This window comes from Pleurodeles waltl, chromosome 12 (genome assembly GCF_031143425.1).
Source record: "Pleurodeles waltl isolate 20211129_DDA chromosome 12, aPleWal1.hap1.20221129, whole genome shotgun sequence".
NCBI classification, from domain to species: domain Eukaryota; kingdom Metazoa; phylum Chordata; class Amphibia; order Caudata; family Salamandridae; genus Pleurodeles; species Pleurodeles waltl.
The window spans coordinates 608,946,390-608,966,451 of record NC_090451.1 but is presented as its reverse complement, the minus strand read 5'-3'; the positions used below and the strand labels follow the sequence as shown (position 1 = coordinate 608,966,451).

Below are 20,062 nucleotides of genomic sequence, written 5' to 3'. Positions count from 1 at the left end.
CCACCAAACACCAAACAGCCATCCACCTCACAACAGCCTCCGGCCCATGCACCTTCACCCAAAATCAGCGACTGTGCCAACGGACTCGAATCATGCGAGAGACTCCAGCTTTTTTTAACCGGATATGGATTTATTTTAGCAGTCTCCCATCTAAAATTGCCTGCCTTCAGTGTTCTTCAAAGGGTAAAATAAAGTCCCTGATTTATTTTTCAAAAACTCCCTCTTTGTAGTGTTGAAATGTTAGCATGTATGAAATATAAGGGGGCTAGAGAACATCACAAAGGGTGGCACTCATAATGGCACAGATAAGACAATTAAATGCTGCATGTCAAGCCTGATTCAGGTAGGAGACCCAGATTTTTTAAGCTAAAATGGCTTTATTTTGGCTCTCTCCAGCCTGAAATTACCACTGCATCGATAGAAGTCAAAGGGAGGAAAACAGAATCCTGTTTTTTTTTTGTTTTAATCTCCGACTTACCTCTTTTAAAATGTTGGCATGTACGGAAATGTAACACATTACCTTTCTGAAAACATATGTCACATGTGCAAACAGAAATCTTTGCACCTTTGTTATATACTGTTATGCACACTGTCATTGATCGAAGGGTCATGTTTTACAGTGACATACTTATTGAAATTATAGCATACATGCAAACACATCAGATTCAAGAGGGAGACTCAGGTTTAAAGCCAGAAATTGCTTCAATATGCCTTCTCCCACCCGCAGTTACCTCAATTTCAACGCAAGTGAACGGATAAAAGTAAAAAAGTCCTATGTTTGAAAAGCTCCGTTTCCCACATACAAACGTTCCCATGTATATTATAGATGTGTAGCTTTTTCTTAGCTGCTGTGAAGTTAGTTTATGTATAGCCAGAGCATCCGCTTTTGACAAAGACTTGAGTATAAAATCCCTCCAAGATGGCCGCTGACCGGGACTGATTCAATTCGGTTCTGCAGAACGGTGGTGTTTCTGTGTGGGGTCGTGCGCACCCAGTCTCCTTTCTATTCTATATGTGGGGAGGAAACCGGAATATGTGGATAAGGGAGGGGGTGTGGCCGGAAGTGCGATAGAAAGTATGCCGTGCACTTCCTGCTCGGTTGGATGAGGAGGAGAAAAGGCAAAGCACTGGGCGAAGGATAGGGAGGTAAGTTACGCAGAGCTTTATTAATTACCTACATCCGTTTGAGTCCATGTTTCCTAAGGCGTTGTGGCCTCAATACCCTCGAGGAAGGAGGTTTCACGATGCTGGGACGGGACCTTTGGTAGTCCGTGGTGAAGCGATATCCAAGGCGAAAACAGTCCAGTCTCGATAGGGGTTTTTATCTCTGCGGAGTGGTGTTGCTTTTCTATTGTGGTAAGGAAAGGCGGTAATATCTGTGCCGCACTCAATACATTTCATCTGACCGGCAGGTCTGTATTCAGTTTTTATCCGTATCTCGTGGTAAGGAATGGGTGTGCTCAATCTTAACAACTCAGTGTTGGCCACCATCCCTTTTTCCATGAAACAGCAGCAAGAGCCTCGGTGTTTGGGCACGTAGTCCACATATTCTTCCTCCACCTACTAAACCCACATCGCGCCCCCTAGTACTACTAGCACTTAGACTCCACTGCAATTCGATGAATTGAGAGGTGTTCCTAATGACCCCCCACCCTTTGCGAATTTAGATCTTGAACTATTGACATTGAACTTTGGGTGAGAGTGTTTGTATCCGAATCACTTTAAACAAATGTTCTGTTTTGCCCCTACCCACCCCCCGAATCCCATCTTAAATTATTAAGATCTGTACCATGTCTAGACTGTTACTTGATTTTCTACAGGTTGCATGTCATTTTCATTTGTTTACCAACTGGAATCCCATCCTAAATCTGGAAGATCTGTAACATGGCTAGACTGTTATGCGATCTGCCAGTTGTTGCTGTTCGAGTGTATATATATTTTATTTCCCAAATTGGAGTATATTCGTTTTGTATTTTTTTTTTATCATCCTAATATTTATTTACAAGTATATATTAACTTTTCCCTGTTTCCTCAATATAATATCTTGACAAAAACGTACAACTTTGCTGTTGTTACACTTTGTCTTGCTATGGGGCCAACCTTTTAAAGACGGGAGGTTTACAATTCACATCTTGTTCGTAAACCAATTGAAATGTCGTGCAACATGTTGTTATGCACAATAAGGACACAGTTTGACCGCAAAGCTGCCGCTTTCGGGTGCAGTCCGTGCATACTAGCTTTATCAATCTCATTTTCTTAAACACTAGTTTTGAAATGATAGTGTACCAAATTTATTACAAAGGAAACTGTTCTCGCTTATCTGACATAGATAATTAATTAATCTGAGAATGGTCAGGGTAACCCCCCCTCCGAACATCACAACCCAATAGACCCAGCATGTATTGCTGTCATTCACGTCAGTGCTTCAGGCAACACTAGGAAACTGAACGGTCATGTGGGAGACAGTGATAATTTTCTTTTCAATTTCTGATTAACTTTATAGACTCGTACAGCGCTTGATTATTGAATATTGCATCTCATTTATAGGAAACAGATTGCAGAGAGATTATCACTCTGTATTTCTTGAGTAGTTTGCTGATAGTACCATAGATCGAGCAGTGCTAACCACAGTGCAGTCTGTCTTTTCTTTATTAAAATTATGCTTTGGCAGCCTACCGGATTCTTTGGACTTGCCTCTTTATGCAGAGGTTGACAGATAGATTTTTCATGGTGCATGAGCTAACCTTTACATACGTTTTTGAAACTTTGCTGGGTTGTGTCGAACATGGTGACTTCTTTACTCCTGGTAGAGCGAATTTTTAATGTTAATATTCAGGTAAACCACATTTAATTGCACGAACGAGTGATACAAATGTCTTGATTTCTATTTGTTTGCCTATCGGTGCAAATCAAGACTTAGTGTTTGTTTTTTATATCAGTGTAACGTGGATGCATACTCTTGTACCATCTTTCGTAACTCTTTTGGCGCGGCTTTTCTGTCTCACGACTTGTACTCTATATACATAAAACACAGTTTTGTTAGGGATGTCTCTTATCATTTCAATTGTGATGGTTGTTTGAAGCTTGTTTGAGTAATGTAGCTAGACGGAAATCGCCGTTTCTGATTATGGTGTTTATTATTTGATCTGACGTAAAATGATTGTTTATCCAGGAAATAATCACATGTTTTGTATAATCATATTTATTTATTAGATGTATGATCTTTTTGCACAAATAGCATGACTTTATTCATTCAACTTATCACATTTGTTTGAGAAAGTTTCCTTGCCATTTCCACCACCTATGTAGGCGAGGAACTAGGCAAAACCTTGTCCCTACTACTACCTTTTTTTCGCTTCTCTGTATTTCTTACGGGGAAATTGATCTGTTGAATTGTGTTCTGAACTTTAATATTCCAGTTTGTTCTTGGCTTGGGGGCTTTTCCTATAAAAATACATTGACCCACATGTTTAGACCGACTAAAGTAGACCCTCAGTCTGAAATCCATAATGTGACATTTTAGTCACCAAATGATGTTTCTTTAATGCTTAAAGCAGGCCAGCAGGTTTTAGAGATGGTTGTAATAGTCAGTGGCCACATGTGTGTTACCTGATGGTCCCCTCCTAATAATTGCCAGAGGGGAAGGTATCCTCCACCGAAGATGAAAAGCTATGAACTACAGATTTGGCAACTCAACAGCAGAATTCTGGTGGTAATTGACACCTCAAAAGTTGTTGGATACCTTCACCACTTTAATGTACTTTTTATCAAGAAATGTGACAGATTTGATTAAGTAGGTAACATGGCTTTATGGTCCTTTACTGGTTTGTTTGACAATTCTAACAGATCTAAAGGGGAGGCGCTACTACTGCTGTGCACACCTTCATGTCCGCCGGAGGCAGAGGAGCTTGAGTTGAAGTGTAAGATTATCGTGGTGGTGAGATTTGCTTCAGAGGAACCTGTTGATAGAAGTTTGAACTTCGATATATCCGGTATACATCTGTCTCAATCTAGCGATAGACAGGGTTTTACAGTGGCTTTGTAGATGAACATAAAAAGTGTTTATAACCGAAATCTTTAGCGGTTGTCTATTTGACCATTCACCAGGTGACTTCATGGTGGTCAGTGCATGATGATGTGTTTGCATTTCCACAGACCCCATCAAAGGCTCAAAATATAAAAAAGTTGGGGACATAAAAGGATAACGGGTAATCCTGTATCTAGTATATGAGACTTTTGAGTTTAGCGAACCATTGTTTAGCTGCCAGAATGTAGAAAAATAGTGTGGAATGTGAGGCGATTGATGTATATTTAGGATGGGATGCTTTGTTAATATTGCTCTCATCTCATTAAGTAGCTTTCAGGATTAATGAAGCAGTTTGTAAAAAGGTGACCAATTCATTTTCAATTTCTTATCCATGGTACAGTGAGAAACAATGGTCTAAGATAAATGGCTCTTGGCCTTGACAAAGAATTACAAAAAAAAAGTTTAAATGTCATTATCATTTTATATGATGTGGCAATAAGAATAGGAGATGATTTGGCTTTTCTAGCTAATTGGTGTAAAAAATCAACACAGTGATACATTTCTGTTTTTTTAGAAATTGGTAGACCTAAAATAAAACTAAATTGTGTTAGCAGTCAGTCGTCTCAACTCAATGACATACTAGGCTGTAGGTGACTTTGGTGTGTACCAGAACCATTTGCCTGAATGCTGAGGCCAATTGGCTTACAGGTATATTCAACAGGCATGTCAAAACTTTATTGCTGTGTTAGCTACTTCACACTCAATAGACCAGGTCTCGCTTCAGCAGTTATGCATAAATTACTTCTTGTTAAAGACAATTGTGTCATGAGACCCTAATGCAAGAGTTTGAATTAGTGTAGGGGAAGGTGGTGCACCACCAGAGAAAATATCAACTCATAATGAATTAAACAGTTTTTTTCACTAGCCCTTGATCCAGTGTAATTCTTGAGTAACTAACATAGTTGAGGCACTTAAGGCATTTAATTAATTACCTAAACTATAAAAGGTGGCTACTACATAGCTAATGTGTGTGGATTACCAAGAGGGTTTGGGCCAAACTTTGATTAGTCTTCAGTGCTTGGTAAATGCATTTGAATAATATAGTCGTAACATTTATTCTTAAATTAACTCTAAACTGTTGGTATTTGGATTAAGGTTAATTGATTTCTGCTATGTATGGTGGATAAGGGTAATAGGGTGGACAAATAAGGCTTTATAGTGGCACACTACTCTGGAACCCAAAGGGTTAGTGGTGGATTAGTATTGGGAAATATGAGTTAATTTGAGCCCGGGGACATGTGAGTGTTTTTAGTTGGATTGCATACAATTATGGATGCATGGAAGAGGAATGAATCAAGTGTTAGTTGGGAAATTATAGTAGTAAACAGAGGTTTGCGATGATTGGAAAGAGACATGAAGGAAGAATATAGTAAGGTTGTTTGGGCTATCATAGTAGTAAACTGGGGCTTGGGTTGAGCCAGGAGGGATAGAGAAGGGGAAGGTCTAGGAAGGGTTATTTTGGAGATTTTAGTAGTAGAAAGAGGTTTGTGATGAGTCAAAGTGGAAATGGGGGGTGGATTAAGAAAGGTCTAGTGCAGGTCTGTCAGGTGAGCTGTGATGTGGCTCTGGCAAGGGAAGTCAAGGATGAGGCGTGCGGAGGCGTTCTGTATGCGTTGCAGTCTTTTCTGGAGCTTAGCCGTGGTTCCTGCGTAGAGGGTGCTGCTGTAGTCCAGTCTGCTGCTTACGAGGGCGTGGTTCAACGTCCTTCTGGTTCCAGGGGGTATCCACTTGTAAATCTTCCGGAGCATGCAGAGGATGTTGAAGCAGGAGGAGGAGACAGTGTTGATTTGCTGGGTCATTGATAGCAATGAGTCTAAGATGAATCCCAGCTTGCATGCGTGGTCAGTGCAGTTTCCAGTTTGGCAGGCCACCAGGAGTCATCCTAGGGGAAGGGGATGGAGTTGAGGATGAGGACCTCAGTTTTGTCAAAATGCAGTTTTAGGCAGCTGTTCTTCATCCATTCGACGATGGCCTTCATTCTGACTGTTCTGACTCTGTTTCCTGTCATACAGTGTTCAGCATTCTCTCTGAGCATTGTTGGGGGTGTAGTGGGAGATCTTCGGTAGGTCTTTGCTGCTGGGCTACAGGTAGCATGCTTGTGAACTTAAAACCCCAGCCTACCTTCGGTGGAGTGTGGCTGATGTAACTAGGGGGTAGGCCTGAGTGAGCCTTGCATGTCAGGCCAGGCGTGGGATAAACGAGGGAAGAGCATGTGACACTTCACGATGGCAGGTTGGTCTGAGAACATGATGTTTCTGAATAGCAGCTGGAAACTTACTTGGGGGACTCCGGAGATGGTATCCTTTATTTCCTTCTGGATCCGGTGTAATTCATGGAATGTATCCTCGGTGTTAAACTCAACCATTTCATCTTGTGTACTCGCTCTTCTTTTAGGTATATATTGTTGCATATCAATAGCCCCTTTTGACTCCCCTAAATCTGGACGGAGGTCACTAAAAGTTTAGCTTGTTCCCAATCCCTGGACTTCACTGGCTTTAGGTGGAAGAAAGGTAATATTTATATATTGTCTTGTGTCCTGCAAAGGCATTCGGTTGGCTTAGCCTTCATATTTATTTATAAAGCCGCAATTTTATTACGTGAGCACACTGATCTATCCTCACACTATCTTCCTCATTTTGAATTACTCGTGTGAGATGCCATTAAATCTCCTTTCCTGTTCATGAATTGGATACGTTAATCGCCACCGACCCCCATACCCCTTGACATTGAGGGCCCCAAAATGAAAAATAAATTTAAATTGAGAGGATATTTACTTTATCTGGAGCGCTCAACCCAAAACACTAACCGAAAGTATGAAAAACGCATATTTTTTTTCACCTGGTCTTTGAAACGTCATTTTATCCATTTTGAGGATTAAGTATATCGTCTCTTGTTTGAGAACAAATGTCTTTTTGATGTGACATGTGTGGTATTTGTGCCATTCATGGCAGGTATGTTCTGTGCTTACTTAAGGTGCTTTGGACTATTGTCCATCATCATTTTTCTGTTGAGCCTTCAGTCATTAACTTAAGATATTGTCAAAGGCTTCCCTTGTCAAATCATTGAAGTATTTGATTATCATTGTTTTTCTGGTGGCTGTTTGGGTGCGTTCTTCTGTGTCCAGTGGAATGCATGGAGGACTAATTACATCTATAATGAGTTGGCGGGCTACCAGGCAGGTCTGGGAAGTGAGCACTGTAAAATCTATGTTGTACGACGTTTTTCTGCATTGCATATATTGTTCTGATGCTTTTGTCAGCACCTTCATACAGTGGGTTGCACATGCTTGACCCGCACAAACGTTTAACCTGTTGACCTTGCCAGTGCTTGTTATAAGTTTGGCATTGTTATAAAATTGTAGTTTGCCCTTTTGCAAATTGGATTGGTTTCTGCTTTGAAATTCATTTAATTGCCCTATCAAGTACTCTGATGGGGTGGTGAAAGTGGTGTTCTATTGTAATTAGCATGGCAGATTTAAATTAAGATGCTAAATGGCGACTTTTTTCTTTTTTGCTGCAGATAGAGGGAGAAGGAAATTGAAGTGCTTTAGTTATATGCAGGGCCACTGGAATTATGTGGCAGGAAAGGACCAAATTATGAGGCATGGTTAACCAATTTATGTGGCAAGTATGATTTCTGGACTATTTTTTTCTCTTTATTTCATAGGCAACACAATCTTGATGGGCTGTAATCGAGCACTTTGCATGACATCGACCCAGTTACATGGATAATTGCACTTTTGCTGATACGTTTCACTGCGAGTGAACTTCTGTTTCTTTTTGTGTGTCTGCTTCGCGCTTATGGCAGCCATTGGCTCGCATATGTGTAACTGTTTTAACTTTTCAGTTTATGTGGTAAGAAAAGTCTGGTTACGAGTTTAAAACGCTGATGGCTCTAACTTGAGCAAATGCGAGACCCATTGTATTGCAAGTGCTTGTTGCTATTGTGGTGGCTGTTCCAGGCGTACTGGCTGCCCCAAGCCTTGTCCCATCTCCATGGAAGTGCTCCTTCCGACCTCCAGTGCACACACAGACATACACCTGCCTTACCCATAAAGTTCCACTGTGGGAAAATTGCTCCAAAGGTGTCTATGGCTATGTTACTTTCAAATGTTGTTAGAAGTTCGTTCTTATTGAAAGCTGATGTCCCCGAAGGCATATGGGAGTGCTAACCTTCTGTGAACGTATTTTGGATCTTTGTCATACCAGATGGTCTTTCAAAGCCTTGTCTCGTTGTTCAAGTTAGACACTTCATGAACTCAAATAAAAATGTTTAATTTATAGGATGAATTTACTTTATTGTGTGAGTAATATGGTCGACGAAGTTAAGCTAGCTGGATTTTAGTTACTATTTAGCATTGTCTTCTAGAAATTGATGGAAGTTCCACACCAGGCCACCAGAAACTATCAATCGTGGAGGCACTTGTCAAAGAATCTTAATCACTGTTTGCCACTTTTAAGGTTAGTCGTTCAGCCGCCTTCCATGTTCGGACATTACTTTGTTGAAGTTAAAATCATTTTTTGCGGAGGGCACGTTTGTTACTTTATTCAATAAACAGATTAACCATTTCCCAGTTAAAAAGGGCCACCCGTTAATGGTGTCATAGTCTGTTTCAAACTAGTCAGACATCAACAAACAAAGGCACATTGTCGCATTCCTGTTATTGGTAATTATTGTTGGTGCTGCAAGACTGGCTTAGTAGACTTGTTGTTTTTCCGCTTCATGGGAAGACCCTTTCAAAACTTTGTGTACGATGTCAAAAGGACCCTTTTAACATGGAAAACTGGAGTTAAAAGCGGAGATATGTGTCTGTTCAAGAATTAGAGAAGTGCGTTTCTGCCATGGCAACCCCTGTTCGCTGTAAGTGGTTGTGCTGTGATCATGTGAACTTCTGAAACGAGGCACAGGGATACGAAGGAGCTCTTGAAAAGTAAAGTATTGCTAACATTGTATGCTCACCGTGGGTCTGAAACAAGGGTCGAAATTGCATCTATGTATCCGAGAGGGGAGCAGGGTTCGGTGGCGACTGCATCTCCGTCGTGCCAATTCCTTTTCTTTCAGCAGCGGACATAGCATACTGGGTCGCTTGTCCCTGTATTTATTTATGAAAAAAGGATATGTGAATTCTGGCTAATAATGGCTCATGTTCTTATTGTGAAACTCTTTCACACATGGCACTTCCAGCAAGCCAGCGGGGTTCGTCATGAACGGTTTTCGGTAACCTCGTGATGTTTAAGGTTTTAAAACTTGCGTTCAGTGAGGATTAATTATTGAGGAGTGTCCTATTCACCACATTTCAGAAGCGGAACAACCCACACACCCAGCAGTCATCAACTTTAGTATATACAGTCCTGTAATACCACATCTGTACATTTTATTGACACTTCAAACAAAGCACGGAAGGTTATGCCTGCAGCGCTCGGAATGGACCATTGGAGTGAAAGACTTCCACAAACCAGGATCTCCTGTCTGTATCCGCCAGAGCTGCATAACTAAAAGATAGTGGTGGATTTCACTCAAGTGCTTGTCTGCTCCGAGCTCTTTGTGACCGGAATCCCCCCTTTTTTGCTAACAACTTTCACACAAACTCTAGTCAGCAGCTGGCCACCGATACAAAGCCCACCCCCCCTCGCTTTGGAAGAATATAATACAGAGCACGTAGAAATGCAAGGACTCCCAATGTCCACATTCCAGCACAATTATTTCGTTTTTTTTTTTTTTTTTTTTCTCAATCTTTTGTTTTGACCTACCAATTCTCTTTTTTTTAAAATATTTTTTATCTCGTTTAACCCCCTGTTCTTCAGCAATGGATGGTCGAATTCCTAATTTGTTCGGGTCTGCATTAAAGGAAAAATAAATACCGAATCTGCAGAGCCGATGAGGTTGAGGCGTGCTCCGGTAGAATGTGAGTAATTAGGCGCATGATGCCTTTGATGTAATGTTTACCAGGAATTTCTATTCACTTGAACAACAGCAAGTGTGAAATTTGACAGCTTGCAACGAAGGTGTTCGTGGCTTATGAGCATCCGAAGTATCTAGTAGCCTCCCAGTGTGCATTTTGGTGAGTAGCAAACCAGTTATGCCCGTGTCTGTTTTTTGAGTTCTTTTTTTTCCACCACTTTCGTACATAATTGTATATTGCCTTGACGTTTTGCCTCCAGTGGGCAGGCCATGAACGCACAGCTTGACACGTCCTTCATTAACTGTCTCATCTAGTGCTCCAAGCGTTGTAAGGTCAGTGGCCTCATTCTTGATTGGAATGAACACCAGTTTACCTGCAGTGTGTTTTCCGTAGAGGAGCCTCGATAATCAGAGGTATGTAAGTGTTGTTTTTATGGCTGCTGGTCAGCTGCTTCTAAGACCTTTTGTGGAGGGAGGGATGAATTTAAAAGGAAGCACTTTTTTTTTTTTTTTTTTTTTGCCAAACTGCACTAAGCTTAGTGGAATTATCTTTGAGTCCTGGAACTGGCCTTAAAATTTAAAGTTTGTGGTTCAACGACAGTCAATTTTTACATTCAGTTAAAAAAAAAAATTGGCTTTGTTTGACTACCTTTTTTTTAGGTGACATCTACATTCTGTTTCTTTTGGGACAGCAGGTGGTCCTTGATATCTGTAGCCTGGTTGCTGCAGCAGCACTCTCCAGGTAATTTCTGCCATATGGATTGCCAGATGGACCCCCCCCCCCCCCCCCCCCCCCCCACTGTAGAAGGTTTATGGGCCAGATGTTCTAACGTTAGTGATTCTGATTTCCCAATGGCGATTATCTCCGAATCACAATTAAGGAGTCAGTATTCCTAATGTATGAATTTTGTCTATTCCCAAATAATGATTCTGAGTAGGTCGCATATCGCCCTACCTCATGGATATCAGTGAGGTAGTGTCAGCAGACCACCATGTCCGTGATTCTGTGTGTTTTAAATATATATTTTTTTAATTTATTTTTTAAATTATTTTCATGTAGGTCGTTTTTCCTTTTAAGTTCCATTATTTAGCATTCTCAAAGGGGAAGGAATTCTAAAGGGGCTCCTTCCCATTTGCAAATTGGTTACCACCAACTTTAAATTGTTGATACAGTATTGCTGTTTTGCGACTGGAGTTGTACTTTTGAAAAAGCATTTTTGATGTCTGAACTGCCCGATTCTGTGAATCGGGCCATTTACGACTGCAGAATTGCTTTGTACATCTGGCCCTCATTTAGGTGCAGAATTTAAAAAGATGGAGAGAGGGGATCATGCCATAAGCCAGATTGATATTGCGTTTACTTTGAGTTGCCATCATCAAAGTTCAAGTTTCTTTACTTTCAATCTATGACTCAATTTTCATACTGGGGGGCTTCATCATGAAGATGTATTGAATATTGGGACATGGCTATTCCTTTTCAGTTAGTCACTGTGACTTCCTTCAACCCCATTAGATTTTCCCTTGTACTTAATTGCATTGCTAAATCACTTATGGCCTTTTAGATGATTAAACACTGGACAGATTAAATATGAAATTCAGACTGTTACAATAACTGGGTGTGGAGATTGAATCTTACTGCTGAGCAAGACTGCTTTAAATATTTGTTTTTTTTTATCCCTCCTGAGGATTAGAAGTTCTATTTAAATACGTTGTATTGTATTAGTGGTCTCCCATGTCCATCCCTTTTTACTAGTGCCAAGATTCTCAATGCCTCCTTCATAATTCTAGGACCCCCATGGTGTTCCTTTTGCCAATGTGTGCCTGTTCTGATTTGAAATGCCAGCTGAAATCAGAACCCTTGGTGCCAGAAATGCCTCAGGTTCATAAGGTGACAGTGGCTTGTGTGTTGCTCCATTAGTGAAGTGTGACTTTACTAAAGAGGAACCAAACACTTGGTTAAGGGTCTGTGTACAAGTGCTTCTCAGTCTTGTATCATGATTTGGGGCGAGCCATTGTCTCACTTTTCTTTTAATACTCTGACATTAAAGGCATTACTAGGGGCATGTGCTTGTAAAATGCAATGGTTTGTCCTGGTGATGTTTAAACTTTCTACTGTCACTTTCCCAAAAGCTGAGTATCGACCATGCTAAACTGCTCCAACGGGACCGGCCGCTCAATATCTTGCCATCAGTAATGACCCTAGTGTTGTTTTTCAGCTCAAAGCTGTAAAGTTGCTAAGCAAAAATAAACAAAAGAAGAGAGGGTTATTATTCAAGATTAGGGACAGGATTTACAGATTATCAAAAACCCAGCTGAGGCTCCTCATGGACACTCTGGGCTAAGTCTACCTCGTAATGGATTTGGCACTTATGGGCCATATTTAAGTCTCTTCAAGGCAACGCATACTCTGTTGGATTCAAGATAACTTTTTAGCTTACAGGGGGCTTAGAGCCTGACCATTACTTACCATTGACTAGCTTAATTCTCACTCATTTGTTTGCTTCTGTTGTTGGCTTCTGTGTGCTTTCTTGGCTCTACCTGCGTGCAAGTGATCTAGCCTGTTGTAATCTGTCTGTGAGCTTTTAACCACGCCCACCGCTCGCCTATCACTTGTTCAAGGGCTTGCCCTTCAAAAATCCTTTTTGTTTTTGGTAAATGTTCTCTGTTTGTCCCTCATTGGGTCAGTTTTGTTACCACCTTTGCCATCAAGCCTGCTATATAAATTATTGCACCTTCTCTGATACGTTTGACTGTGAGCGAGTGTCTTTTTCCTTTTGTGTCTCTCCTTCGCGCTCATGGCGTCCATAGCGCTTTGAATTGGTTTGCTTATGTCAATTATTTTACTTTTCATTTTCAATTTATGTGGCAAGGAAAACCCAGATAAGAATTTACAACGCTAATAGCTCTGACTGGGACGAATGTTAGACCCATTCCATTGCAAATGCTTGTTTTCTTTTTATTTAAGCACTCTTTGGAGATTGCATTTGTTTTCCATCTGTCTCCATATACTTTTCCACCTCCGCTGTGCTTGTGTGTGCTGCTCTTTGGCTGCCAGTGTACTTCCCCTTTCGCCCCCGCTAAATCTCTGATCCTCCTGTGCTTATCCACCCTTCCACTTCTGTTGCTTTTTTACCTTTCTCTTATCTCCCACGTGCCATTCCACACTCTAGTCCGCTTGATTCCCCATGCTTCTCTTAATTTTTCTTTTTCTTGCCCCTTGCCCACACCCTCTGTGTTCTTTTCCCACCTATCCTCAGTGTTGCTCCCCCACACCTGGATCCATTTTGCTTTCAACCACCATTCTGTTGCCTCACCAGCTCTCCATGATTCTGCCTCATCTCCCTCTTTGTTGCTCTACTCCCACGCCACATCCCCACAACTGTGCTGCTATTTTGTTTTCCTCTTGTTTACCAGTTCACCTCGGACCAGCAACCAAAAAGGGAAAAGGCAATGTTTGCACCATTTTGCTGGTGGATGCATGCTTCTTGCGGAGCTGTACAAAATAACCAGATGGTTATCCTGCCATGAGGCATCTCAAGGTAAGTACCCGGTCTGCCACCCCACGGTGGCCTTGCACAACTCCTTAAGCTCGTGCATTTGTCTCTTCTACCACCACGCTTCCTATGGGCTTATGTCCTCAGGCAGCCACCCTGCTCCAGGTCGAGCTCCTTCAGTGCCACCGGGATACTGCCATGGTTGCCTAAAGGTTAGACAAGAATACTTCCAGCCTGCATCGGTTAGGTGGACCCCATCCTGTGCGAAATACTGTCTCAAGTTGATCGGACCATGCCTGATGGCGTCCCAATCGTTTATCCTACTAAATTTTGCCACCGCCACATTGAGTTTCTTTCTAGATCTTTCAAGGGTGTCATTGGGGAGGGGGGTCTGCCTGGGCAAAATTTCCAGCGCTGGCCCTGCTCGAACAATGGCTACGCCTATTGCTTGCCCCCACTTTATACTGGCATTGTTTGCCCTGTGGCACCATTTTTAAAAAAAAAATGTGCGGCCTCCGATTGGCTGTCCGTTTGTGCCATTCTGATGTTTTGGTGCCTCTACCTTACTCTCCCCACCCCAGTTGCAGATGTGTGCGTGGGGGGCTCTTTCCCCATGCCATTTTTCACTTCGTCTCTCTGGGCACCGTTGCCGGGTCTTGGCGCTGTTTAATGTGCCGTCCCTGCCAAAATGAGCCAAGTGAAACCAAACATTGTTATTCTCAGAGGGGTTCACTGTATAGTGACACAGTAGTAACTATTATGCAGTACTCTGTGGTACATGCCTGAGGAGTCCACTCAAGTGTAGCAAGAAGCAACTCATGAGAAATCAATTTTCCAGCCAGGCATGGCACTTGCTTTGAGGTGTTTGTCCAGGTGGGACAGTAAGCATCCCAGGGGAATGGACATTATTCAGCTAGTCAACTTTATATCTTCTGGTTGGTCCACCATGTTTTCTTTGAGAATTAGAAAACTTTGTATACAATGACAATTTACTGTCCTTGACGTGAACAAAATGAGGATGGTACTTGCACCTACTGTGTTTTCCAGTGCAGCAAGAAGTTTAGGAGTGGAGAGAAATTGTAGACTATTACCCGAGTAATGAGTGAGGGCTATCAAGATTTTATGTAGATCTTAAAATTTGGTGTCTGGCACAAATCAACATCTGGGTCCATGTGAAGCTCCAAATGTCGATAGTATGCATTAGCATGGATACACCTTTGAATACTTGGGGAAACCCTATCATTCGGCCGCTAAACTCCTGTATCAGTTTTTTCCATGTGATCCGCTCGCTTAGGAAGTTCAAACCAGTGCTACAGTTTTTGCCCTTTCATAACCGCACGTTTTATTGGGACAGAAGAATTCACGCATACTGCTTTCCGTTTCTGAATGTAGGATTTGTTTCCGAGGTTTCTAGCTCTGACAGTTTACTGAATAACGTTTCCTGTTAAATTTTACTTGCGGTTGTGTAGAAAAAAAAAAAAAAAACTAGACTCCTGTCCCAACATGGGCCGTTTGACCTTTGATCTTGTAATTTTTGATAGTGAAGGAATTTGGCTAGTCCTAGCAGCCATATGTTTGTCACAGGCTCATATGAATGTTTTATGGCACCATGCCATGGGATAGGCCACGTTTGCACAAGTTCTTAAGCGATCTTGATTTATCCCGAGTTTGAAAGTAAGTGCTTCTCGATATAGATAAATAGTTCGATTAATACTTCAAGTTCAACTTTACGAATTAAAAACATTACAGCAGTGGCACCTAACCCATGCTGATAATTAAAGATAATACAATATCACTGTATTTGCTCGTGTGTTTGTGGTTCTTGAGACATTTTAATATGGTGTCCACATTAAGGATGGTGCAGGTGTAGCATGACTTGTTTTCACTTTTAGAAAACTGAATTCTACTTTTAAGTGTTGAAAGTGAACCTTTATTACGCCCAACCACCACTCAACGCCCCCTTTTTTTTACCCTGGCAATATCTATTCAAGCATGTTAGGCAGCTATATCGATCTATCTATATACATATACACTATACAGCATGAAGTTCATTTAAAGGAACCGTCAAATTCAGCACTGTCCGCACATAATAGTACCCACGACGGAACACTAAGTTTAGACAACCCACCTACACTCTTCCAATCACAACAAGGCACCAAGGCCATTCACATAATTATTCCTCATGGAACCTACATCACACATCGGTCAGACCAAGTGATCCATACAAACAGGCACAGAACTGTATCAGTGAGTTCCAGGAATTTATTCTGGATAGGGGCATGGTGGAACGATAAATCCCTTCCATAGCTTCGTTGTTGCTTGTACATTTCCCACTAGACTTTTCTAGCTAATTTTGCCCCAGTAAGGGCTGATTTCCTTGTTCACCACAGTCCTAAACAGAAGTTATTGAAGGAGGTCTGCACCGAAACAGCGCCAGCACATAACACGAGCACTGGAACCGCCTTTTCAAATACTATATTAAAAGTTAAACGTGTTAAATGTAATGTAACTTGCGGAAATACCGCTGCACCTATGACATTAACCAGTGCTAACCTTCTTCGACCTCTCTGCCCCGAGGATGAACAGTGTAGTGCAGTAGTTACTTAAATGGGTACCTGCGAGGCACCGCTAATGTGGTGAGAAAATGCTCCTGTCTGTATAGAGTAAAAAACACTATCACTTTATAATTTGTTCAAGGGACCCGCTAGTAGAAAAAGTTAGATGGAGTATATAGTTTAACCTGTCGCGGGTAATGGTATTTCAGTAGATTTTTCTTTAAAAAACAAAAACAAGCATGTGGGTGATACTGACATCACCACCTGCATCCAAGCCTCATCTGCACACTTTTGTTCTTTGTTCTTATGCAGTACGGCTGGGATCGGTTTGCATTAGCAGCCTTACTGACCAGCATCCTTTCCAAACAAATGTGTGCCATTCTTCAGACCAGACACAGGGGTTTTGCGAAGCAGAAGGTTTTTTTTTTTAACTTTGAGAGAGGGTGTTTCTTTCAGCCTTTCCCCCATTTAACCTTTTTCCGTATCATTTAAAAAAAAAAAACGAAAAAAGTCCTAAAAATATTGATGTGTTTTTAAATTTGATTCATTTGCATTATTTCTTATGTTGCTAGTAATGTGCACTTGATTGGCCAGGTGGTATTCATTTGTATTACTTTGACCATACCACATTACGAGAGGTGCTACTAACCCCTGTCAAGGAAGGAGATGCTGTTTGGACACAATCGTACATTAAAATGGGAGGCAGTTTGAATGGAGTGTACTTCTTGCAGCGCATTTTGAATTGCATAAACATATTTTTTTAATATTTGTGTTCCATTTTTTTTTTTTAGGTTTGAGTTTTATTTCAGAACATTAAAAGTAGTCCTAACCACCTACAATTGTTTGAGTGGTATGCACAATTCAATCCTGATTAAATTCAGTGATTTGTATTTTTTTTGGGGGGGGGGGGAGTGGAAGGTGTTTTTTTTTTTTTTTTTTTAAAGAAACGTTAAACTATTTTGTGTTAGCAGATGTCACCAGTTTAATTACTCAGTTACCATGCCTTGTTAATGCTTGCACAATAGTTACTAATCTGAATGAAACATTCGGCATTGTAGTGGAATGTCCTACACATGGGAACATACTAGCATCCAGACGAAGGTCATTAGCTACAACACCTTTGGTCCTTATTGGCTAACTTCAATTTAATGCTCCTATTGAACATGGCCCTCAACCCCTACAATTCTCAATTAGCATCTACCAAAAAAAAAAATATATATATATATATATACACACACACACACCCACCCACCGGCCGCTGCAGCTCGTGTAGTTCAGAGACCAATATCCAACCTTTCTGACGTCGCGAAATTAAAACAAGGTAGGTACCCTACTAAAGTTTCAGGACCACGTTGGGGTAGACTGTCTTACAGACTGCAGCCATTTGCGTTGTTGGCGAATATGCAGCACTAATCTGCTTGACTTCATGTCAAAACAGTTTGTAATCCCTGGCTTTAAGAGACATCTTGGTTTAATTTTTGGTGAGCATTGGTGTCGTAGATTGAGAACCCGCTCAGGTTTTTGGAAACCAGAATAGGGTATCTTAGTCGTTCGTCTTTTATAGTACTCAACAATTTAGAAGTCATTGATTTTATCCCATTGCTCATCCACCCCAGACTGGGAATAACAATTGAAGAACCTTCCTGAAGGATGTTCTTTGTCCACGTGCCCAAAAAGTAGGGCTACTGGAATTACGAGGCAAGGGGAGGACCAAATTATGCGCCCCTTTTAACTAAATAATGCCACACTTTATGCTACAAAGTATTACCAGTTTAACACTTACACTTAGATACACAGAAAACCACTGAAAGGGACGGGTCAACTTTCACTGTGCAGCATCACGTATTGCTTTGCTTTTAGTGACATTTGAGCTAAATTGATTAATTTTGGGCTAAAATCTACAGATTATCCAGCAGATAAATAATTATGTAGCAAATCCTTAAATATGCCGATGACATCACACCCGCGTCATATTATTATACATGCCCATACTGCCAGTCACCACGCATACACTACTTTCAATCACATATTGCACATCAGCGATCTGTGGTGCATGTCACCCACTCTTCAACCCCGCTTCTGCTGCACATCAGTGCTTGTATTCCCATACAGTTCTGCGCGCCAAGGATGGTTGAAAAGAGACTGAAGTCACTCTGTAATTACTTTTTTTTTTTTTTTAAATAAGAACTCCTAAGGGTGTTATTGGTCTGGTTGTGACTCGGGTTAGTTACAGACCCTCCCAAACAGTGTACCATGGGCCAGAGATGTGTACTGCATTATGTTGCAGATTTCCACATCTTTAACTGCGACTTCCAGATTAATGTGTTTTTAATATTTCTACATTTTATAATCTACTATTTTGTGATTCTCCTGAACGATGTTGTTCTATACTTCAGATTGTACACGCAGAAGGTAACCACACAGTTGTTGGTTTGTCTATCCAGGGTGTTCTAACCAGAAAAAAAACAAGGGTAATAGTGGTGGTGGGATGTAGGTTGCTGTAGACCGCAATTGTTTACCCTACAGAATATATGAGCCCACTCTGACTTTATTACTTGATGGTGGAGATTGTTCATGTTATCTCATCACAGTCTGGAAACTGAGGTTTATGGATGTATAAATGGCTACTGTAGAGCATCCAGTATTCTAGAGTGGCACATTTTTTATAGCTGCCATCAAGGTGACAAGGAGATTGAAGCCTTTTTAATTACGTTACAAATGCTTGTGACCTGGTGAGAATTTGAAGGTTTTACAAATGTCCTTGTTTGTGGCCAAATTCAAAAGCTGTAATTGCTATGGTTTTCCCAATCCTTTACAGGAATAAATCCTGTTCATGGCCAAGACTTTTCAACACTGCTTAGAAAGTTAAGGATCTTAGTAAAACAACAGCAGAAATGTCTGCAGGCAGGCCTCGGTATGTTTTAAAACCTACTATTGAACCCCACGTTAGTAGGCGGTGAAGAAGATTGGTTGGGATACTTGTTGAATGGATTGCAAGTGTTGGTCTAAATCGCAATCCGGGACCTACCTGACAGTCAGCCTTGATTCAGATTAGTCCCCACAAGCATGATCTTTTTCCTCCGTTCATGCCATTGCCCTTCTTGATATTTTTACTAGTTTAACTGAAAATATAATTAAATTGAGAGACTTTTTTTTTTTTGGTTAATTCCGATTGTCATGTGGAAAAAGAAAGGTGGTGTGCTGTGCGATGGTAGTCTGTTGCTATTCGGTGTCGTAGATGTTGGAACAGACGTTGGCTACCTCATTATTTTCAATGTCAAAACTGTGGACTACTGATCAAAGTTGCATGAGGGCATATGTGAGTGTACTTTTGTTTTTATAACATTTTATTTGTTTGGCACAGGCACAGTCAGAAAATATATTTTACGGACACTTGCAGGGACAACTAGGAGATAGGTGCTTCGTCCACGGTGCGCATTCGCATCCTTTACCCCACATCATGAGCCCCCTCCCTCCTCCATTGAGTCTACTTTTAATACCAGGTATTTAGTTCTCAAGTAGTGTCATTTAGACTGGACGCCAACGTAAATTTGTTTCAGTGTGCTGTGCCTTTGCTGTTTAGTGTGCCAGTCTTGCTTGCAGCCCAAGGTGAAAATCTTCTTTTTTTTTCTGGCCAAGAAAAAAACCCTGCATAGCATGTATCATTTTGAGGTAGGTGTGTGAAATATGATTAATCCCAATTTGGATTTAGACCTGAGAATAATACAGAGTCTGGTCTGTTAGGAGTTGTGGAGCACTTGAGACAAGAGCTAGGCATGGGGCGGTACCCCAGCCCTTATTCTTCTTGATTTAAGCGCCAAGTTCAATACTGTTTCCCATCAGAATCTTCTCGGGGAACTAGCTGCTGCTATTCAAGAAATAGTTCTTGTCTGGGTTCAATCTTTCCTGAAAGAATGCTTCTTTCCAGATTGTTGCTCAATCCTGTACATTTTCGGTGTGCAAGGTGCCTCATCGAGTCCCTGAGGGCTCCTCACAGCCTTGGGCAGTTACAAAATTATGTTCTT

At 41.2% G+C, this 20,062-nt stretch overlaps 1 protein-coding gene across 9 annotated transcripts in view; it reads left to right on the top strand.

The window, feature by feature from the left end:
• Positions 1–1,030: 1,030 nt before the first annotated feature.
• Positions 1,031–20,062, top strand: part of ETV3 (ETS variant transcription factor 3) — a 78,309-nt gene continuing 59,277 nt past the window's right edge. For 2 of the 9 annotated variants that reach the window (XM_069217884.1, XM_069217878.1), the window contains exons 1-2: positions 1,064–1,146; positions 7,607–7,710. Coding sequence is in view for 2 of the 9 variants with exons in the window: in XM_069217876.1 (XP_069073977.1) it covers positions 9,965–9,992 (28 nt within the window). In the remaining 7 variants the exon portion in view is untranslated. Of the gene's footprint in view, positions 1,147–1,228; positions 1,357–7,606; positions 7,711–8,475; positions 8,548–9,916; positions 9,993–20,062 lie in introns of those variants that run through there. The other 7 variants (XM_069217883.1, XM_069217877.1, XM_069217881.1 and 4 more) reach the window with 6 other exon arrangements.